The sequence below is a fragment of the Microtus pennsylvanicus genome, chromosome 3, assembly GCF_037038515.1.
Source record: "Microtus pennsylvanicus isolate mMicPen1 chromosome 3, mMicPen1.hap1, whole genome shotgun sequence".
Classification (NCBI taxonomy): domain Eukaryota; kingdom Metazoa; phylum Chordata; class Mammalia; order Rodentia; family Cricetidae; genus Microtus; species Microtus pennsylvanicus.
In genome coordinates, this window is record NC_134581.1 from 127,210,828 (window position 1) to 127,235,257 (window position 24,430).

A 24,430-nucleotide genomic window follows, 5' to 3' on the forward strand; every position below is an offset into this window, starting at 1 on the left:
AGTACCTGACAGTATCTTTCCATATCCATCATAGTTCTTTCACTTCATCTATCTACCTATCTGTCTGTCTGTCTGTCTATCTATTTTCGAGACAGGGGTTCTCTGTGACTTTGGAGCCTGTCCTGGAACTAGCTCTTGTAGACCCAGGCTGGCCTCGAACTCACAGAGATCTGCCTGCCTCTGCCTCCCGAGTGCTGAGATTAAAGGTATGCACCACCACCTCCCGGCTTCTTTCACTTTATACTTGCTACATTGAGACCATTGAACTAAGGAATAAAAGGAACGTAAGAATATCTTTAGAGGCAGGTTCTTAAGTAGCCCAGGCTGGCCATGTGCTCACTGTGCAACTGAGGCTGGTCTTTAAATTCTACCTTCTAAGTGCTAGAGTTACAGGTGTATGCTATCATGTCCTGCTGTGAAATAGAATTGGATGTTCATATAAAATAATTGGCTCTATTAGAAATTGACTCTTAAGTTTAAGGAATGTAGAATTAGCATGGGAGGAGAGAAGTGATATTTAAAAGTCCCCTTTTCTTTAAGAACACCCTAGACATCTCAGTTTTATAATGTTTTGTTTGTTTGTTTTGGCTTTTGTTTGGAGAAAGGGTCTCACTCTAACCCTTACTCACCTTGGATTAAGTGTTTAGCTCAGATTGGCCTCCAGCTCTTGTTCCCTTTGCTTAAGCTGTCACATCTGACACATCTTGGAGTTTTGATAAGTTTTCAAAAAGGAAAATAAGAGCCCAGTGGAAGGCTGTGAAGTCCTGTCTATGTGGTTTTGAAACTTTACATAAGCTCTCCTTATAAAGTGGAGCATATGGGCCCTTCATGTGTAAAGGTGGAGAGTTGAGCGCTAGTGGGGCCAACTTTCAGGAACACTTGGACTTGAGTCTATCCCTTAAATTGGATCTATGCAGTACACGTGCATTCAGTAATGCGCCATGAAATATAGTAATGTGTTTGTACGTGTGTGTTTGTAGGACCATTGGGCATTTTAAAGAAGGCAAAATGACAAATATCAATTGCTGGGAAAAGGTGTTTGAGAAGGAGACTGTGGAGTGGTGGTTTGTAATTGTGAAAACAGTGATCTATTTTCTTTTATTTATTTATTTATTTATTTTCTTCTTTTTTTAAATGCAGATGATGTCTTTTTTTTTTAGATTTATTTATTTACTATGTATACAACATTCTGCCTCCATGTATGCCTACACACCAGAGGAGGGCGCCAGATCTCATTACAGATGGTTGTGAGCCACCATGTGGTTGCTGGGAATTGAACTCAGGACCTCTAGAAAAGCGGACAGTGCTCTTAACCACTGAGCCATCTCTCCAGCCCACAGTGATCTATTTTCATATTATTATTAATTTGAAACTGTCCACATCAGTTTTTCCTTCACTATCTATACACAAACATTGGTTAGTAACTTCCCAGAATGTATAGCAATATAATAATTCAGTACTATACTGTTATTTCTGTGTATGGGCTTGGGTGACTTTGAGTGCAGATATCATTTGAGCAAGCTTTTTTAAAAAAATTTCCTATGTTTATAGTCTTGGTTTAATAGAGTAAAGCTATTTCAGTATTATAAAGGCAATTTGGGTTTGTTTCATATTTAGTATACACTGTAAAGCAAAATATAGCAACTAGAAATTTTTCTCTAAAGTCATGGATTTCATAGAGCAATGAGTTAATGTCCTGCTGTGGAATGATTTCTGTATATGCAGTCCAGGAAGAGTACACACTGACGTGTGTGTCGTGGTGGAAAGAAAGAACTGAATATCATTACTTGATCTATGATCTTCACATGCACTGTGGGAAATGCAGTCACAAAATAAATGAATGTAACCTTTAAAATTTGGGGGCTGGAAATTTATCAGCTTTAAAGGAACTCCAGGGCTGGAGAGATGGCTCAGTGGTTAAGAGCACCGGCTTCTCTTCCAGAGGTTCTGGGCTCAATTCCCAGCAACCACATGGTGGCTCACAACCATCTGTAATGAGATCTGGCACCCTCTGGTGTGTGGACATACATGGAGGTAGAATGTTGTATACATAATAAATAAATAAATCTTAAAAAAAGTAAATAAAGGAACTCCAGTTCAGTCCCAGCACTCACACTACCTGTAGGGAAGTTTCAGTACCATCTTTTGTTCTACTTGAGTACATGCACGCGTGTTCACATACATAATTGTGTGTGTGTGCGTACACGTGTGTATGTGTGTAGAGGAAGGAGACAGTCTTAAGTATGTAGCCATGACTGGCCAAGAACTCCTCAGCTTTAGAAAACCATGTTATTTTGTATATGCAGATGCCTTCTGTATGCTGAAGGAATAAATCGTTCGATATACTCCCGAATTCCATTCCTGGTTTAAAAGTATTTCTTTTCTGGTTTTTGTCACGAGCTTCTTAAACCGCCTGGTCCAGTTTATAAAAGACAGGCTGTCAGTCATTCAGGCCCTAGTACTGACCCATCAGTATCACATGTTACCACAACAAGATACCGAGGTTCTGTAATTGCTTTGAGTAAAAGATTTAACTCATTAACAAAAGAAAAAGGGGGAAATGAAAGACCCCACAGACCCCCTCCTCAAAACCCGCAGCTAGCATGCTCCCGGGGGAACGTCCTGTTTGTTTTAAACAAATCTCCGGATCAGCAGCCAGCCTGCTCCCGTAAGAACATCCCAGGTGCCTGAGAGAGCAGGAGATAGAGATAGGAAGACTGCAAGGCAAGATGTCAATAAGATAGGATGTCAACAAAGCCGGTTAGTTATAAGATAGGAACAGGATGACTGTTGCCAGGCATCCATGCTGAGAGAGGAAACCTTTCATGCCCCCCGCCGCATTCCGATAACCACGCTTTTGCTTCTGTAAACTTGCTTCTTGCTGACACCCATGCTAAGAGGGGAAACCATTCATGCCCCCGCCTCATTCCGGTCGATCGATAACCACGCTTTTGCTTCTGTAAACTTGCTTTTTGCTCTTCCCTATAAAAAGCCCGTCCTCCAGTTGGCAGGTGCGCAAGTCCTCCGAAAGACTTGCTGCCCGCAGGTACCTGTGTTTACTCAATAAACCTCTTGCTAATTGCATCCTGTGGCCTGGTCTCGGAGTGTCCTGGTTCTGGGGTCTTCATCAGAGAGGAAAGGTCCTCTCTGAGGGTCTTTCATTTCATGTGTTACCTCCATTTGCTGTTTATCTGAGCATGCTTGTCTTGTGTCAGAAGGCACACATTGAGCACTATGAACCTTTACGAAAAAGGTTTTCTTTGGTAGAATGTTAGGAAGATGCCTGTTGTTTTCTTTTACTCTTGGCAGATAAGGAGTGGTATTATCGGGGGATGGTGCATCTGATCTGCAGAGGCTGACCCCCAGTTCTGGGTCTGGCTCACCTATCTGTTCTTGGTGGTGGATGTTATTTTCATTGAACACACCAGTGAACACTCGGTGTGGTAGAATTGGTAATAACTGCAGATTGCAGAATTAGAAACGAGACAAAATGATTTCAAAATTTCTTTTCTTCATGAGGCCTTCAGTTTGCTTTCTTTGGTAACATCCAGATCTTGTGCTCTGTTAAACTTGAAAGCAACTTTATTTTTATTCCTATTAAATCATACATATCCTATACCCTAGTATTGGAATTTAATGAGTGTGTTTAGTTTTGAAGATCAGATTTTCTCATGGGGTTTCTCACTTTCTTTCCCCATATAGGAAAGCTAGTTCTGATGTTTTAGTATCTTAGAAAGTTAGTGGTAAGGATAGACTGGACCTTGTCATTACAGTGATAATTTTTCTTTTTGTTTTTTGTTTTCAAAGATTTGTTTATTAATTATGTATGGAGTGTTCTGCCTGCATGTATCTGTGCAGGCCAGAAGAAGGCACCAGCTCTTATTACAATGGCTGTGAGCCGTCATGTGGTTGCTGGAAAGTGAACTCAGGACCTCTGGAAGAACAGTCGGTATTCTTAACCTCTGAGCCATCTCTCCAGCCTCAACACAGTGATGATTTTTCATGAGGAAAATTAGAATCATTCCAGTTGAAAGGTAGGCTAGACATTTAATAAATTAATTTTGAGATAAGTTCACACTATGTAGCTCTGGGTTGTTATGGAGACCAGGCTGGCCTCCAACTTGGAGATTTGACTACTTGTCTGTCTTCAGTGCTGGGATTACAACAGTAGGCCTGACAGGCAAGTCAAGATAAATTTTTTTAGTTGATTTCTGATTACTTTATATAGAGACAAGTCAAGCGTTATCCATATATTCTGTATAAATACAATAAGCTCATTTTTATTTTTTAATTTTTATTATTTTAGATTATTTGATGTGACATTGGGTACCCTGGAACTGGAGTAAAAGAGTTAGGAGTTACCATATAGATGCTGGGAATTGAACCTGGGCCCTCTGAAAGAACAAGTGTTCTTAACTGCTGAGCCATATGTCCAGCTCTTCCCTTCACCTTGTACAGCCAAGTACAGAGTCAAAGGATCTAAGGAGAAGCAAATTGTCCTTTTTTTTCTCCCACTTTAGTCCATCCATATCGCTTATGTAGCTAGTTAGAGTTCTGTATCTTGAGGAGAAAATAATTCTGAGTGTCACTTGGAGCTGGGGACAGTGATGATAGGACCATACTTAGACTTTAAAATTCAGATAAGCAGAGATTGGTGGAGGAAGGATTTTTACCTGACCTAAAAATGTTTAAAGTGTTGGTATAGTTTTTTTTCTTTATGTATGGGATCCTTTGATGACACTTCTGGAAAAAGGAAATAGGGTTAATTTTGAAGCTATTAATATTGAAGCTTAATATCCATCACTTAGTGATTTTTATTGTACTCTTGGGTACCGTGAAGGATTCTGATGTGCATTATTAACTCTCCTGTATCAATGCTCTAGAATGTATAGATGAACAAACTCAGATGTTGACGTTATTGAGTCCAGTTTGTATAGATCATAAACTCAGATGTTGACGTTATTGAGTCCCCGTAGAGTAGGTAAGATCTGGATGGAGATAAGTCTTTTTTTCAAGCATTATCTTCCTGGGTTAATTATGTGTCAGCATTGTCAAGTTCACATGCATTGGGGTTGCCAGCTAAATAAAGGAAGTAAGTGGTATCAGGTGGGTGCTTTGTTAGACGTTATAGCACACAAAAGATAGCTTCAGATAAGATAGGAGAAGAGACTCAGAATCAGATTTGATGTCATCTGGTAGAAATATCGGAGGGGAATTGGAGTGAACTAGAAAGTTAAAAAATATTGTAGACTCTAAAGGTTATGCCAGGGAAGATTAGGTGTTAGATTCTAAAAGAAAATCAGTGAAAGATTTAAAGGAAAAGCATCAAATTAAAATATGGAGTAGTTAGCCAGGTTATGGGTATGTACCTCAGCAGTTTATGTGGTTTTGGTTTGTTGCTGTTTGTTGGTTGGTTTGTTTTAGGCGGGATCTTATGTAGCCCAGCTTTGCCTTAAATTTACTATGTATATAAGGATACCCATGAGGTTATAATCAACTTGCATTTACCTTTCCAGATGTTAGGATTACTGGGTTACTCATTACCATAATTGTGTTGGAGAGTGAGCCCTAGGCTTCCTCTGCGCTCATACAGGGCAGTCTCTTTACACCACTAACCCCCTTTTTGAGCTAAATCACCAACCCCAACCCCCTGTGAGCCCCATGCTTACTCCTGTGCCTTATCTTTTGAGTCCCAGTGCTAGGATTCCAGATTTTCCCAACCATCCCTACCAGTGGTAGAGCTATCCCTTAGCAGATACTGTGTTCAGTCCCCACAACCAGGAAAGAAAAAAGAAAAAGGAAATTTTGGCATGTTTAACAGTAGGATTTGTAGTTGGAAATATTTTGCACCAGTCAGTACTCTCTCTGAGTTGAGGATAAGCCTGAATTTGTTATTAATGTTAACTGAGGTTGTTTTCATACACATGTGGAAGAGTTTGCACAATTCTGTCACATATATGAAGATTGTTCTTTAGCTCTTCAGAACCATCTTGGGAAATAGATGTTTTCTCTCTATTTTTTTAATTAAAGAAAATTGATAGATGAAGCCAGTCAAGATCACAGAGTAGTACAGGGCTTAATACAGGTTTTCTGTTGTTATTCTTCTGTCTCCCTATAAGTAATAATTAGAGGAATAAATATGAGTGGCATTTAGGGGAGCCAACGTAGACCATGGTCTACATAGTGAGTTCCAAGACAGCTACGGCTATGTAGAGACCTTGTCTCAAAAAGAAAGAAAAAAACTTTAGGAGTCATGGCATGCACTTAATAGCAGAAAACCATTAGAAGGTGAAGTCAGGAGGACCAAAATTGATATTGAGGTTACGCCTGAGTTACGGGAGACTCTATCTAAAAACAAACTTTTGTTTTGTTTTGGTTTTGTTTTCCAAGACAGCATTTCTCCCTGTAGTCTTAGTGGAATTTGCTCTGTGAACCTGGCTGGCCTTGAACTCCTCCTTCCTCCCTCTCAAATACCTGGATCAGAGGTGTGGGCAGTACCACCTGGCTCAGAGAAACAATTCTTAATTTGTATATTTTTAGTACACATTGCCGGTTAATTAAGTCTCCTTAAGAGTTCCACCAGCTTATATTCCTCCAGAAATGTGCCCGTAGAGCCAGGTTTGTGTGGACCACATCAGTACCGGTCAACCTGCTACCTAGGAAGTTTTAGGCTACTTGGGCTACATGTAACTCTTTTTTGTCTCAGGACAAAAAGGGAAGAGAAGGGAAGGAGAAAGAAAAAAGTAGGAAGGTAAAAGAAAGAGAAAGAGCCGTTATGTGAACTGCTTATTACCTTTTCAACATAAAATAAGTCATTTCCATCTTTAGTAGCATTGTGAATGCTAAAAATGGTCTTGTGGCCATCTTAGTTATCATTTCTTAGTTTAGTATGTACAGCCAGAGTTTATTTAACTTACTATTTTTGTTTTGACATATGGTTTGGCTATACAGTTCAGGTTATCCCCTATACTCCAGGGTATTTAGGTCATACAGGTGCTACATCATGATGTAGATGGATTTTTCTTTGGGCCACCAGCTCAAATAATGACACAGACTTATTATGAAAATTATGAAAGCTCCGCTTTAACTTAAGCTTGTCCCACTAGTTCTTAAACTAGTAAGTTTGAGTATGACTGACATGTTTTGATATTTCTCTCCAGTGTTGTCCCAATGAAACGTACTGTTTTGTCTTATTGGACAGAAACTAATAACAATACTTAGACACGTAGTCAAGAGCTGGGAGTCTGGGGTGATGAAGAGATGGCTCATTAGTAAGAACACTTGGTACATATCCAGAGGACCCAGGTTTGATCCTTAGTACCCACATGAGTTTCAGTCATCTCTGATTCCAATTACAGGGGATCCAACACAGCTGCCTTCTACATGCACCAGGCTTGAGTGTGATGCCCTCACATGCGTGCAAGCAAAACACTTATACACATAAAATAAAAATAAGTCTTAAAATATTGTGAGTAGGTATGATGATACATACTTGAACTCCCAGAACTCAAGCCAAGGCAGGAGTACTGAGAGTACCGATAGTTGGGAGCCTCAGAAAGTATAGGCATGTAATTGCAATTACTGTACATATACAAACTTTCTAGTTATGATTCCCTCAGCAATTCACTCTAACAAGTATTTACAGACGTTTAGACACTGTGGTAGATTAAAATGCATAGCCTGTGTGTCAGGTAAACACTACAGCCTTTAGATAAGGACTTCCTACTGCAGATTTAGGTATAAAGATTTGGATATCCATGGAATCAGTTCCCCAAGAATAAAGAAAAAAACATGACTGTATTTGTAATGTTGTGTATAAAGCCACAGTCAACTTTTTTTAAGCTTTCTGTTTTACCGGATGACTTGTTTAAAATAGACATTACTTTCTGTTTGTGTGTTGTTTCTCATCTAAACACGATACAAACACTGTACAATGAGTGAAAATTTAAAAATTGGATGAGTTGAAAACTCTCTCTTCCATACAGTAAAAGGGGGGCAGGGAGATTGTTATTGAAGTACATTTTTCACAGAAGTGATCTTGTCTCACGTTTTCAACAAAATTCTAAAGTTGGAAAAAATATTAACCACAGGCACAATCAATTTTTATGCTAATACTGAAAATTAAATGCAACAAGCAAATTTAGATCATATAAGAAAATCATGAAGTTTAAAAGAGTTTACATACCGGCAAATGTACATAATGAACAATCCCAAAGTTATAAGTTGATAGGAGCACTAGTTCTTCTTTTGTTTGTTTGTTTATTGTGTGTAGGGGTATTGTATGGAGGTCAGAGACATTCTAGTCCACAAGCAGGAGACAGACAATTGCCATTTCTAAATTTTGTTTTTTAGTTATGCCTTCATTGTATGCATTTTTGACTGTTCTTTTTACTGTAGCATTTGCATACCTCCCTTCTTGATACTTGGTCATTTTATAAGATACTTAATATCAAACTTTGGCACTACAAACAAAAAAGGTTAAATTTGTTGAATGACTATGTAAGGATTGGGCTTTATGAATGAATAGTCTGACGATGTAGCAGTTTTTAAAACATTGGTGGAGTGAACTCATGTATCTCTTGACTTTTGCAAAAAAAACAGATTTGGGAAAACTAGGTAGCTACTAAGCCAGGAGTGTAATTATATATGTGCTGGGTTAGTTAGTTCTTTTGTTTTTGCTCTTGTTTTTAATGTATAAGGGTATTTTGCATGCTTTGTATGTCTGTGCACTAGCCACTTGAGTGTCTGTCTGCTCCCCTTGGAGGCCAGAAGAGGGCATTGGGACTGGGGTTACAGATGGTTATGAGCCTCTTGGATGCTGGAAATCAAACACAGGTCTTTAACAGAAGCAGCTAGTTTTCTAACCTGCTGAGCCATCTCTCCATTGATACTTTAAAAAAATATCTTTTTATTTTATTTTGAAATTAGTATCTGTAATTCTAACTGGTCTGGAACAAACGTTTAACTATCTTCCTGTACCTGCTTCTTGGTACTGAGATTACAGACATATGCCACCGTGTCCACTTTAAACAGACAATTCAACTTCGGATCATCTTAATTTGACATAGTATTGTATGAATTCTCTTTGAGCCATTTGAGTTTTTTATTACATAGTTGAGATATTTAGTCCTCACATCATTTATGCCTCAAATCATTGACATCATGTATGTTCAGTATTACTGTAGTATTTATAGAACAGTATTTCCCAAATATGTTGGCTATCATCTTTTAGCCTACCACTTAGAAGGTTAGAGGCATGGAAGATTGTGAGTTTGAGGCTAGCCTGTGCTACAAGGTAAGACCTGGTTTCAAACATTTAAAAAAAGTTTGACAAACAATTTTCTACTGTCATTTGTTATACAATTTGTGCCATAGAAAGAAAGTATTTGGCAGCAGAAACAAAACAAAAAACAACAAAACAAGGTATAGCAGGGTTACGGATATGACTGTTAGAACCTGAAGTTTGGCTTGTAAGTGGCTGTGAAACAGAATATTGACCGCAAAGACTACCAGAATGTTGGTGAGTTCTTGGCTATAAAACAGAAGCATAGAATGACATGAGTAAAGGCATGCAGACTCAGGGATTATTCCTCTCTCATCAATTTAAATGCCATGTCGGGAGCCATGGTGGTACTGGTGGAATGTCCATCACATATATAGATTTGAAGAAGCTGGTTTTGGTTTGAGAAGTATAGCATTTAAACAGGACCCAAGCATGCTCTGTTGGTGCTTTCCTGCTATTATGTTGTCAGGTTCAGGTATATGTTAGTAAGTAAAGACGAAACAAGAATGGAATGGAAGACAGGAGATAGTCTTAATGACTTTTAGTTATGTGCTCAGGGAAGAAGTACTTAATCACATGATAGGCAACCAAGTAGATTTTTAAAAGTTTACATGTCTTGTAATACATTGGCTAATAAAGAAGTTTCCAAAAATTAGCTATCTGGATGTATTCTGTCATTTTTTTGTAGTGCTAGACGTTGAATCTTGTGACTTGTGCCTGTTAAGCAAGGACTCTTAACAGTGAGGCACACTCCTAGCCTCTCAGTTATTTTTTTAACTCTACTTTGTCTATTGTAAGACTTCTAGTAAGAGTGGAGTCAGCAGGTGCTTTGTGGTGAGATTTTATGTTATAACAGTCAATTTTTATCTCTAGATAACATTTTTGGAACAGTTACTGTGAAATTGGTATTGTACAAAATATCTTTTACTAAAATGTTTTTCTATAATATCTATGTGAAGTAGACATTATTAGCATTCCCATCTATATATTGAGAGTTAGAAATTTATTTTTTTAAAAAAATAGAAATTTAACAGATGTGTATTGTAGGTGTAAATTTCTGTTCCACAAGCCACTCCCAAATATCTGACACAGAGTTAATATGAATTATAAATGCTTGGCCAATAGCTCAGGCTTGTTAACTAGCTAATGCTTGCATTTTAAATTAATCCATATTATCTATGTTTTGCCATGTGGGTTGGTACCTTTTCTCAGTACACTATGCCCATCTTGCTTTTCTCTTGTCTGCTCATGACTCCTGACTCCATCTTTTTCTCATCATTTTCTTTCTTTCTTTCTTTCTTTTTTTTTGAGACAGGGTTTCTCTGTAGCTTTGGAGCCTGTCCTGGAACTCCCTTTGTAGATCAGGCTGGCCTCGAACTCACAGAGATCCGCCTGCCTCTGCCTCCCGAGTGCTGGGATTACAGGCGTGCCCCACCACCACCCAGCTTCCCATCATTTTCAGCTTGTCTTTCCTTCCTATCTTTATCCTGTTCAGCTATTGGCCAGTCAGCTTCTTTATTAAATCAGTCACAGCAGCATATATTCACACAGTGTAGTATAGGAATATTCCATTTTTCCCCCCTTTTCAAATCTTCACGGTGTAAAAAAGGGTTATTCCATAGCAGTGTATTGATAAGTTTCTTTCTTCCTCCCCAGACCCTCATAATAAAGCTATTTATGTTTACTTCAGGGATGAGCTGGAGAAGAACCATTTCAGTGATTTTTATAACTTTGAGTTAGAATACAAAATTGAGCTTTGTAAAGTTTTACTAAGACAACATTAAACATAATAAGTAAATTTTTTTTAATAAGTAAATTTTTTATGGTGATGTTAAGGATTGAAACTTGCCCAAGGGCCTTGTGCATGCTAAGCAAGTATTCCACTAATAAGCTTCATTTCCTGCTTACTAAATGTACGTGAATTAAGATTCAAACTTTTATCTTGCTTGCACAGAATTTTGTATTTGCCGTACTGTGTCTAGTCTAAACTGTGGAGTAGGGAAAATGAAATAAAACCTTTCCATTTCCAGACACAACTGTGGTGCTCTAAAGCTGTGTCATGGCCACCTAAAAAATTAGCATCCAGGCTTCAGGTTGAGATAGAGACAATTTGTCTCTTTGGTGTTGGAGTGTAAACTCAATACCTTGAACATGTTGATAAACTATCTACCACTATACTACATACTCAGCCCAGAGATATTTTTAAAAGAGTCAGTAGTATAAGCACCAAGGCAGAGAGAAGGGTTTGTAGAAATGGCAGCTTTAGGAGGAGATTCTATGATTTAAAAGAAGGTCTGTGGCAGAAGCTGAGTAATCTTGATTACTTATACAGCAGTCCCCTCAGTATTACTGCTGTAGAACTGACTTCCCACATTTCTTTTTAAATCAAAGACGGTAAGCCCCTTCAGTCAGATAGTCTTGAGTTTTGTCTATCTACTTCCCTATGGCTGACTTAAGAATACATGTACTTTGCCTTGTTGACATTTGAGTACGTAGATACCAACCAGTCAAAATAATTTTTTATTTTCTTTCTGTTTTTTTTTAAACTAGAAGACTGGGTATTACTGGAGATTAAGAGAATCTTGAATAACGCTTATATTGGTTGGTTAGGTGTTGATGCGCAGTGGGAGTTTGATTTGTACGTTTCTGTACATATGTACTTGCATAGGAAACTGGTATTTTTATTTCAATGACTACCATTTTACATGTTTTAATAAGGTATATTGTTTATATGCTGCCTTGGATACAAGGTGGTGGCAGCACTTTTGTGTTAGGCATTACTAGATATTATTTGTATTTCTGCTTATGTTCATGGATTGGCTACAAATGGTTTGCTAAGAGCTGATACATGATTTAAGAACATGTTGATTCTCCTTGAAATCTTACAGGAAAGAAAACTTGTAAGATCCATCTTACAGAATTAAAAGATGTTTATTTTGAAATGGGGTTTTCCTGTGTAGTCCTAGCTAGCTTGAAATTGCTGTCTTTCTATGTAGACCTCAAAGCTGTCCTTAAAGTCATCTACCTGCCTGTGCTATGATTAAAGATAGTATCACCACACCTGGCTTTTAGTGTGCTCTAGACGTTATCATGAGTAAAGATGGCCAGTAAGTGTTGGCAGAGGTTTCTTTCCCACCAGGTCCCACAGCCATTTAGTCCCAAATAAATCACACAGAGGTCTACATTAATTATAAACTGATTGGCCTAGTATGTCAGGCTTCTTATTAGCTCTTACAACTTATATTAGCCCATAATTCTTGATACCTTTTTTTGGCGAGGCAGTCACATCTTGCTTTCTTGCTTGTCTATGGCTGGGTCTCGACTACAGACTGAAACTTACCTCTTCCCAGAATTCTTGTTGCTCCGCCTCTACTTCCTACCTAATCACCCCACCTACACCTCCTACCTGGCTACTGGCCAATCAGCGTTTTATTAAAAATAATACAAGTGACACAATAAAAGACCATTGTCCCACAGTAAGTTAAGTGTGGGAAAGAATTGTTTGTATTATGAATAGCAGGTTTTTATGTAGCACATATTTAATATATGTACCTAAAGTACCGAAGTACCCACACTGCCAGCTCATGTAGACCCAGTTCTTTCCAGTAGGCTTTTAGGAGATGGGTTTGCTTTTGAGAAATCATTCTTTTAGCTCTATTTAAAAAAAGCAAGTAAATAGGCAAGCCAATTTATTGATGAAAACTTCTACCTATAAGTAGTTTTTGCATGCTTGTTGCTGCTGTCTGTTGTGCAGTCTTTGCTGGGGGTAGGGTAGACAGAGGGTGAAAAGATTGGAGACTAAGACAGACTCAGAGAGATTCCCTTGCAGAAGCTCTTCATTGTAAAAAAAATGTTTATGGGCTTAGGGAAATTAAACTGCTGCAGGAACGTTTCTTGTTGGTCCTTTTGAAACTGGCGATCACTACTAGTGTATTGTGATTGGCTAGTTACCTTGCTTTTGGGCCAATTTTGCTTACTCATTGTGAGCTTGCATGCACTTGCTTGTGCTTGCACTATTGCCCTACCTCACCATTATAATTTTTTGTCCTGTAGGTAGGAACCTGGAAGTGTTTGTAAACTTTGCTTTTATGTTGCAAATATTGTATTTTTCAGAAACTAGAAACAAAAACCTGGCTGTAATCGACTGTGCCTATTATACCCACACTGTGTCTCAGTAGCTTCCATCAGTTCCCACCTTGTTTCCGCTAGATTTCTGCCTCCCCTTTTCCTTCTTATTTGGCACTACAAGGAGTATATTATCTGAATTTGAGAAGAGGGCTGGAAGTCAAAATACTTTCCTCATTGTCCAGCCTGGAATGACAGAAGAGGGATATGTTAACCTTAGCCTAAGTCAGTTGTTTTTGTGTCTTTCTGGGACAAATTATAACCAGGGAGGTAACAGGCATAGTGGCACTTTTCCGTAATTTTAACATTTCTCAGGCTGAGACAGGGAGTGATCACAAGTTCAAGGTCAGACCCTGTCTCAAAATAAACAACAAAAAATGTAAACATAACAACCAAGAAAAATACGTTCCAATAGAAGCTGTTGCTAATCCAATACTTCGAGATACTTGTCATTTTTGCATTGTTTTCCCTCTAAACATACCCTCAATTTTCACTGCTCATCTGTGATTACGTGTTTTATTGGGAGATGGCAAGAGACCAAGATTGTGTCTAAGGCTGGTCTGGAACTTAGAAAAGTCCTCCTGGTTCAGTCTACCAGTGCTGAGATTATATCATGAGTCATCACACCTATCTGTACTTGTGTTATGTGTATTGTTCTGTTACAGCATTATTAGCCTTACTAAACACTATCCCATGTTTTCTTACAGTATCTGCACTAGGAAATGAATAACCACAGGTTTATTAATTATAATAGTAAAGTATCTTTTATATACTTTAAACAAATTGTTTCATTTTGCAGAGAGGGATTGAGAGCAGAGTGTGTATGCCTAGATGTTTTGGACTCACTAAGTAGACCAGATTGACCTTGAATTTTAAGAGAATTTGCGTAGATTTAAAGGCAGGTACCCCCTTGCCTGTCCACGGTTTTCTTAACATGGTCTTTATTGTACTGCATGGGTATCTGTGCTCATGGTGCAATAGAAATTTAATATCTGGCTTTGTAGACTTCTTGGCTTTGTTTATTTTTCTTAGTTTTGTGTTTGCTAAGCCTGATAATTCTATTGATGCAGTTTTAAAGGAAAAAGGGTGGGTTTTCTAGTATTACTGAATTAAGTAAGATCTGAATTTATAAAATCTTTCTTACCCTCACAGATACCATTTCCTTTCTAGAAAGGTTATAATTATTCATATTAAATTCATATCTTCATTATGAATGTTGAAAATTACTAAAAATGGTTTGCTTTTTATGTTTTTTTGTGGAAATTCTAAAATATACAAAGTTAGAATATTTAGTGAGCCTTCTGTATCCTTCTCCCTTGTTTGTATACTATTCAATATTAAATTTATCTACCTTTCATGAACGAAATTCATTTCTGCTAACCTTGTTTGCTTTTTTTAATCAATTGTTTCCATTAAACTAATAGTTTAAATCAAATATCATCTTACACATTAGTTTTTTGGATCTTATTTTGTCCTAACTACAATGCCAGCCATTATCAACCAAACAAAAGTGGGTTTATAAATACTATTAATTATATGTGTGTCAGGTAGGCATGCTGGTAACTGTGGAGGTCAGAGGCAGATGATTACTTGAGTTAGGGGCCACTACCCAATGTGGTGCTGGGAACTGAGCTCAGGTCTCCTGGAAGAGCATCAGTAGGAGAACTCTGAGCAACCCCTCTCTAGTCTCCACTCTAACAAAATTTTAAATATTTTTTGGATAATGGAGGTTTGTGCTGGAAATCAAACTATGCATGCACACCGGGCATGCATTTCATAGTTTCAAACTCCCAGCTTGAAATTTTTTAATTTAATTTCTAGCTCAGGATTAAATTTCTGTATTTATCTAAAATTTGGCTTTTATTATTAGTTGCTTTGGTTATTTCATCCCCCCCCTCCCAGCAGGTCTATACATGCATTATTTTTTTAATTTATTTTAACTTATTATAAGCTTCCCTTTTTGAGGAAATAACTTATTGAAGAAAGTAAGTTGATGTCCTAGGGAATGGTTATCATTCTATGTTCAGTTGATTGTTTTCTTACAAGCCTATTTTCTATTTTGCATTTACTGTATTGCTCATAGGTGTGGAATCTTTATTTTGTGGAGTAAGCAAGAAACTGTCGATAACTTTATCCAGTTAAATCATGTGAAATGTTTATATTAGCATGTTATGCTTAGAGTGAGTGCCAAGTGATCTCTGTGTTCATATCTCTCAGCCTTCTTTACCCATCAGAAGTATCTGTACACATTTTCCTGATTGTTTTAATTAATTTACATGTTATTGCATTTACAGTACATGTAGAAGTCAAAGGACAACTTTGGCATTGGTTCTGGCCTACCTTTACATTGTTCCAGGGATTGAACCATGTTGTAAGATCTGTTGATGTGTAGATCTGTTATTTTGGTGTGAAATGACTATCCCTGTGTTTCATCTGCACTATTGTCGGTGTTTTTCGATGTGTTTTGTGGTTATCAGCTGGTTATCTTGAAGTACATTTTCTGTAAGAAAGGTAAATGCTTAATTTTTCTCTCTAGTTTTTATGAGTTCTGAAACTAGTTCACCAAGTTGTTTATTTTGATTTTTAAATTACATGTATTTATTTTGTATGTATGGTCATAGTACACACATCCTAATGTCTGTGCGAGTCAGAGGACAACTTGATCTCTGAAATCTATTTTCTCTCCTACACGTGGATACTGGGATTGATCTTAGGCTGTCATGTTTGGTGTAGGTGCGTTTACTTGCTTAGCTACCTCACTTGTCCCAGAGTTTTTGTTTGTTTGTTTGCTTACTTGCTTGCTTGCTTTCTAAGGTATTGTTAGAAACAGATGAGTTTTTATGGATTTGAGGCTATTCAGTTTTTGTAATTTTTTTTTTTAATGATTAAACTGTGCCAATGAAAGCCATTATAATGTTGGCTTTGCCATTTTGGCATGGTGCACTAAGATGTTCTAAACATATATGATTGGTACATTTTCTGCTCTGCTTTAGACAAATTTAACCCCTTTTAATAGCCCATTTAGAAACCACCATGTGAATGTTCAGTGAGTTTACCCAGAAAATTTTCTAGTTAGAAAAGTCTGTGAAAGACTGCCTTTCCTGTGGAGACGAACTGAAAACATGGTGATTCACATCAACAGACAAATCCCCAGTCCTGATGAACACCACTCCACTTCTATGGAATAGCTCACAAACTAAGAGAACACTATATGTAATTGCAACTTTCACTGTAGCAAAAGATGCAAGTTAAAATAAATAAGGCTGTTGTTCACAGAGCTATGGCCCAGAAACTTCAGAAGTCGGCCTGCTCACTTTTTTTTTCCTGCTCACTCAGGAAACTTTCCCCTTTCTTCTTTCTGTATGTTTAAGCATGCATTTCCTATCATTTTGACACTATTTATTCTAAAACTTGCTACCCTGTTCTATGATTGCTGATCTGCCACGTGACTATCACACTAACTTAGTTTAAATGGCATGACCTTTTTCTTTCCTTTGTCTTCCCCCTCCAGACAGCTCCTGAGGTTTACTTGCTGCCCTGCAATTTTTTTCCTCCTTTTCAAAACAGGGAAGATAAGCAGATAGCAGAATCTGGAAAGGATTGGGACTGAGTCTCTTTGGCTGTCTTCTGGTGTCACAGTCTCATTTCCTTTAGAAACATTGGTTACTTTGAAGCCCATTTGGTGTGAAATCCCATGAACTTGGAGATGATTTGATAGATGTTGAGGACAGATCAGATCCCTTTTCAGATGAGATTGGTTCTTCACAGCAGTGGGTGCTGTGAATGCTAAAGCTGTTTTTGCTGCCTTGCTTTCATTGATGTTGCGAGAAATACATACCCTAGAAAGGATTATTCCCTGTTGGTACTATCATTTTCAAAATAATCTTCCCCCATCTCCCCGTGGTTGAAGCAGGACCTTGAGCAAGTACCCTACTAGTGAGCTACATTTCTAGCCCAGCCCTTTAACTTCTTTATGTATTCCATGGTTCTGCCTTCCCCTCTGAAAATGTTGAGTTTGTTTCGGGTTTTTGTTTTTGTTGGTTTTTTTATTTGTTAATTTTAATAGCTTTAGAATTGAACATGGGATCTTACAGTGCAGGCATTGCAAGTGTGTGCCAGTTTTTCCAGTTCTGGCTGCTATTTTTTTTAATTGAAATTATATTGCAAACTGAACTTGAACTCGGCCCCTGGGATTTTTATTTTCTGCATTTCTAACTCTAAGCACACTATGTAACTTCTGAATCATTCTTCATTTGCAAATAGAAACAAGAATAATTCTGTTTTACGTGTTGTGATAAATGAAGCAGTGTATGTAAAGCTATTTAGCATAATGATTTTAACTAACAGTCTCTTGGTGAGAGCAATGATTGCTAACTTTATGTATCGCATTCTTGAATGTGTAGATAATAAAAAGCGTTTGTGGCCAAAATCCATGCACTGACTTATTTTAGACTACAGATATGGGTGGAGCCCTGTTATGTGACTTGGCTTCTCATTGTTCTTGGGTGGAACTTTGTTACCTGCAGTTTATGGGCATATAAAGAATGAGGGTACAGATTCAAAAGGGAACTTCTCAGTAAAGCTGCCAGTCTTGCAATTCATAGCAGTCATCCCACATCAGCCTACTCAAAGTGCCAATCTTGTATCTGTAAATCAGTCGATGAAACCATAGGCTCCCATATCTAAGTAGATTAGGGGTTGCTTCTCAACATATCGTTAGAGGCTGTTAGACTTGAGCACCTATATGTATAAAATATGAGGTTGTGTGTGTCTGTAGCCTTGCCTAACCTTTAAGTAAGATGACCCTATATAATGGAGTATGCACATGTGTGTGTATTTTTTTCTGGTGATTGAAGTTTATAGTAGTTTAGAGATTATGCTTATCTTGGTCATTGCAGTGTTATACTCTGTCTTTTGTCGTGCTTGATGTATTTAGTAGGGAATCTGTTAATGAGTAACAACCTTATTGGCAGCCAAATATGGCATGTAAATATAAAGTAGTGAATTGTTACTGGCAAAGATATTGTAACCGTATAAACAAGATATATGGCCTGAGGAGTATGAGTGGGTAAAAGCAAGTTTATAGCATACTCTGATAACTATGAACTTGAATTTTTTGGTTAGAAATGAGACGTGTGCCTACAGTCCCAGTACTTGGAGCTTGAGCCACACTTAGGGCCAGTTTGGACTATATAGTGAGGCCATTTCTCAACACCAAAGAAACCAGCAAAAATTACATGTTTTGGTATAGCAGTTTGACTTCTGAAACAAAATATTTCTGTTAAAAATAATCCTAAATAGAAGTATTTATTATGAGATTAAACCCTAAGGGGTAATAAGTAAATATAGTGTAATTTTGAGGGGAATGCTTTGTTAGGCATTATTAGTATTGCTGACTATGAAGCATTTATGATAATAAAAAATGATTAAGTGAAGGGAAATGATTCTGATACCCATGATGCACTTCTACTTTTTTTTATCATTCCTCAAGACATGTTACTATAAGTACATTTTAGTTAATGTTAATGTGTTAACTTTTCTGTGCCTGTGATAAAATACTATACCTCCCAACATACATGAAAGTGTTTATTTTGTATTAGTCTATCATGATGACGAGGCATGGAGGATCAAGAAGCTGAGATCATATTTTCAAGAGCAACCTGGCATTTGCTTTTGAGATAGATTCTCAAAGTCCTCCTGCAATAATGGACTTCCTCTAGCAAGGCTCCACTTCCTAAAAGTTCTATAACCTCCCCAAACAGTACCACCAGCCAGGGACCAAATGTTCAAATATGTGAACCTGTGGGACATTTCTCATTTAGATTCCCACATTCCATTCTCTGTCCCCATATGCTCATGTCTGTGTCATAATTAAAAACACCTTTACTCCAACTCCAAAGGTCCTCATCGTCTTTCTTAGTCTCAACAGTTTACAAGCCCAAAGTCTTTTCTCAGACTTAGCTGGCTTAGCCCTTCTAGCTTTGCTTTGTCTGTAACAGGTTACATGTTTATGTTGGGCCAGGCCAAATTCAAGTCTTGGCTTTGAAAAGCTTCCTTTCTGATAAATGTGAAGAAATATATGAAAAACATTGTAATGTATATAGAATATATAGCATAACTAATGAAGTGATGAATATCATATGATTGTCTATCAAAATGGGTGTATGTGAAGGTATGGCAGGAGGAAAGAGTAATCAGAGTAGAATGGGTAATCACAGGGACCAGGGAAGACTACCCTCCTGAATACTCAGAGATGAGAGTTAGGAACTTGTCTGCTTTGAAGAATTTGACCGGTGTTGTATTTAGGTTTAGAAGGGTGAAGATAGAGAGTTTGCTGGTTTAAATAGTACCATAATTATTGAAGGCAAATTAAAATGGAAGCCTTGGATTATGTAACTTTGAGCCAACACACTCATTAACTTAATGACATCAACTCCTTAGTCTTCTTACCATAAAATAACAATGACCATCTATAGGATTGTTTTTCTGAAGATCAAATGAAAGTATTTATGGAAACACATAGAAAACTAGGCATAGTAAAGCCTTATAACCCCAACATTGAAAATGTGAGACAGAAGGATAAAGACTTTGAGGGAAGTCTGGGCTATCTCCTGAAAACCTATTTAAAAAATCCATGAAAGCATATGCAGTGATGGCTGCTGCTGTCAACTGATGTAGTAAGATTTACATAGCAGGAGAACCTGGGTTTACTTAGCATTTACAGCTAGGGTCCTTCTTTTGTCTTTGACCCTGTGTGCCCGCCCAAGGAGTCCCCATAACTTGCAGTTCTGATGCTCTGCTCTGTGTCCTGAGTGTTTGTTATTGTGGTCTATACTACTACAAACTCGCAACCAGAGTTTCTGAAGGCAGTGAAGATTAGGTGTACTAGAGATGAAGAAATAAGAGCCAGATTGAGATTGTTTTAAACAAGGAGAAACTGATTTACCTCAGTAAATAGGAGTACATAATCTGTGACTATCTAAGTTTTAGAATTAATGGATAGATGTGCTAATGTCTGCCTGCTAAAAGTGCTGGACAGCGTGCGATAGACTAGGTAAATGCAGATTCAATAAGCAGAGAGAAATTAAAAACTAAAAGCAAAGAGAATTAGGAGTTAAGTTTTACAAAGCCAGATGAAGATATGCATACTAGGAAATAAATTGGATATGTTGAGTTTCAGAAGAGTTTTTTTTTTAAGAAGGATTTATATTCAATCTTGGGTCAGGTTTGAGAGTTGGTAATCAGCAATATTAGAATCTACATACAGCCATAGGAGTAGGCCACATTCTAGTCTAGACTGGAAGGAGGCCTGATATTTCAAGTAGACATTGGTGACCCACATTATTATCTGCCTCATACTGTTCTCTTACATTGGTGTTTTTTTTTTCCTTTTCTGTAGTCATAACATCTTTCTGATGTGGTTGTACTTAATGTATTATCTCTTGCTGAGTAAAAACTTACCACAAACCTGTTTATTTGAAGCAACATAAATATTGTATCTAGGGATTGTATCTTGTAGGTTGATCAGCTGGGAAAGCTCTCTTCAGAGTCAAGTAGTGTCAATTCAATTCACTGAGAACTGTCAGACTGAAGTTCCTGGCTTCCTGCTGTTAGCAAGCGGCCATTTTTTTTTTTAAGGTGTAGCTCTCTGTATGGCCATTTGCTAAGCAAGGTTGATAAGGAAGTCAACTGTAAGATGGAAGGTTTAATTTTAATAACCATACACCTAATCCTGTCACTTTTTCTTATACTGTATTTATTAAAACCATAGGCTTTGCTTGCATCTTGAGGCAGTGGAAGGGTAGATGTTGACTAATGAAAACCAGGACGTGGGGGTCCCAGAGATAACAACAGATGCTTTTTTATGGAGCTTGCCTGCTATTTTTATCCTTGTGTGCTTATGGGTGGATGTGGGTATGTGTATGCCACAGTTCATGTGGTGGGAATCACAGGATAATTTGAGGGATCTGGTTCTCTTCCGCCATCGATCAACAGGCTTGGCAGCTATGTAACTCTGGAGCCATCTAGCCCAAACTAGGTATTGAAATGGTTCAATAATATTTATAAGTGTCTTATTTAAGTAATGAGGGTACATAAAGAGATGGGTCCATCAGAAGTTTGTACTACTTCTACAGAGTTGGTTCCCAGCACCCATTTTGAGTGGCTCACTGCTGCCATACCTACAATTGCAGCTTTAGTGGGATCCCAGTGCCTTTAGCCTTAGTGGTCACTTGCCTTTACATGCACGTACACAAGTGTGTGAACACTCATACACAAATGCATCTTAAATAATTAAAATCTTTAAAAAGTTATGGGGTATTCCCAACCTAAAACCATCTGATTCTACAGCCTGGACTCCTCCTTGCAGTTGTTGCTCTGACTTTTTTTTTTATAATATTTTTATGGTTTATTTAACTTTGTTTTATGTGCATTGGTATGAAGGTGTCAGATCCCCTGGAACTAGATCTTCAGACAATTGTGAGCTGCCATGTGGGTGCTGGGAATTGAACCCAGGTTCTCTGGAAGAGCTCTTAACCACTGAGCATCTCTCCAGCCCCTCTGACTGTCTTTGGTGAACCCCAACATGATCTTGAATGATTCCTGATCCTCCTCCTGTCACCATGCCTGTCTGATCATTATATTTAAGGTGTGAAAGATGGCTGTAGAAATAGCAATTGTTTGTCTTTATGGGTCTGTATCCTAGTTGTGCTATGCATTCAGTGAATACGCAGGTGAGAAAATGTACCGAGGTACTGGACCAGGTAGAACAGTACTGTAATTGGCAGCGTTAGAGGAAGAGAATGCATAATTGCATGTTGTTTCGTCATTGAATTATTTCTCTATAGTGACTCTGAAATTTGTCCTTTCCAGTTCTCTGAGGTTCACCAGTAGTGCCACTCAGTTGCCAATATCAAGCAAGCCCATATAAACCGTTTGTACTCTTTTAAGAAAGGCAATAATATTCTTCACGGAACCAGGGTAAGTCACGTACCTTCAGAACTGCAGTTTTGATCCACTCACACTTTCCTATGAACTCCATTGATATTATAGGTGCTTGGGATTTGAATTCAGGTCCTGTTGCTTAAGCTGAAAGTGTCTTTACCTGATTAGCCATCTTCCTAGCCTAGTAATGGCTAATTCTAGTTTTTATTTATACACTGAAATAGGAAAAAGGATGAGCAGTGCCTTTGGGGGTTAAGTGTTAATTTGTTTGAGATCAGAATCACTGCTTCCTAGGTTGGTCTGGAACTTAATATGTATCTGAGGCTGGCTTTGAATACAAAACCATCCTTTTGCCTTAACCTCCTGATTGCTGGTATTACAAGTATATAACCCCCACTCTACACACACACACACACACACACACACACACACACACACACACACACACACACATTTTGTATTATTTTAATCCTCAATAATGGATTAAACCTAGATCTTTTTGCATACAAGTCAATTACTCTGTTGAACTACACCTCTAGGCACCCAAAATTTTTATTCTGTGGTTATTTTAGTCTAGTGGTTAGGATTCGGCGCTCTCACCGCCGCGGCCCGGGTTCGATTCCCAGTCAGGGAACCAACAACAACAACAACAAAATATGAGTTGATTGTGTTATCCAGTTCACTTCTGAAAATCAACCTACATTTTAAATTTTTGTGTGTTTTGTTGCGGTGATGAAAGTATTTAACTTACTCTTGAATTACCCGCTTTATTTTTTCCATTTAGGAAGTGCACCAGAGTGTGAGGTACGGCTCACAGATTCCAGAAAGATCATCATGAAGTTATATGTGTTTCTGGTTAACACTGGGACCACTCTAACATTTGACACTGAGCTCACTGTGCAAACGTGAGTTGTATTTCACTTTTCTCTGGTTTTTCATCCCAAATTGATACCGTATTTTAAGAAAATATCCTATTGTGGTGTAGGGATGGCATAGTCAATAAGAACTCCTACCTTTCAAGCACAACATGACTTTAATGCCCACATGGGAAGGCCAGTTGTCACAGTGTGTGGTTGTTATCACAGTTTTGGAAGGCCCCTGGGACTCACTGGTTAGACAGTCTAGCCTAATGCAAGAGAGTGAGAGATGCTGTTTCCAAGAAGGTAAATCATCTTCCTGTGGATAGCATGAAGTTGTGACTCTGTGCATGTGCACATATACCACACAGATGTGCATATACATACAAACATTGAAAAGAAGCCTCTTTGTAAAACAGCTAGAGAGTTGGCTTAGTGACTAAAAGCAGGTGCTCTTGAAGAGAACAGTTTCAGTCTCAGCACTCATAGCTGCAGATCCAGGCAACAGGCACATGTATAATGCCCAGTACACGCAAATACACACACACAAAAGAAAAACACTTTTTTATAACCACTCTATATTGAAAGTCACCAACTGGATGTGGTGAACACACTTTTTCCCCCAGCAGTTGAAATGATAGGCTCAGATTTCTTAAATTGTGCTTGTGTCATTTTCATGACTATATTAGCAGTTATAATGAAGAACCGGCAATTCCAAACTGAACATTTATTAGAGCAATATGCATCACTTTGTAGTTTTCAGTAATTTGTGTGTTTTAAAAACTTTGTGTTGTGCCAGGCGGTAGTGTCACATGCCATCAATCCCAACACTTGGGAGGCAATGAGACCAACCTGGTTTACAGAGAGAGATCCTGGACAGGCTCCAAAGCTACACAGGGAAACCCTGTCTAGAAAAAAAAAAAACCCAAACCCTCAAACTTTGTGTTGCATTTTATTTCTTACTGTATGTATTTATGTGTATACATGCATGTGCCAGTGAGTTTGTTTGGCTTATTAATGAGAGAATAAAACAAATGGAATTTATAAATTAATGCAGCTCATTTTTAATCATTTTCTGCTTTGATTAAGATGTCAAAATTTGAATGTTCTCTTAAGCTTATATGGAAAGGAGAAACAAGTAGTACACACCATTTTCAAGGCTACTTTCTTCATAGTAATGATATGATAGCATTACGAATAAGCTAATCTCATATTGAATTTA

General features: G+C 37.9%; 1 protein-coding gene and 1 non-coding gene across 4 annotated transcripts in view; both read left to right on the plus strand.

Moving 5' to 3' along the window:
* Rb1cc1 (RB1 inducible coiled-coil 1) overlaps positions 1-24,430 on the plus strand; it is a 65,469-nt gene that overhangs the window by 1,854 nt on the left and 39,185 nt on the right. For 2 of the 3 annotated variants that reach the window (XM_075967081.1, XM_075967083.1), the window contains exons 2-3: positions 22,280-22,387; positions 23,136-23,256. In XM_075967081.1, the coding sequence (XP_075823196.1) occupies positions 23,186-23,256 (71 nt within the window). In that variant the 5' untranslated portion in view covers positions 22,280-22,387; positions 23,136-23,185. Of the gene's footprint in view, positions 1-3,807; positions 4,035-22,279; positions 22,388-23,135; positions 23,257-24,430 lie in introns of all 3 variants that reach the window. The other variant, XM_075967082.1, reaches the window with a different exon arrangement.
* LOC142847438 (small nucleolar RNA SNORA8) lies at positions 14,354-14,480 on the plus strand. Its single transcript, XR_012910192.1, has one exon. It is a non-coding gene; the product is annotated as a small nucleolar RNA SNORA8 (small nucleolar RNA).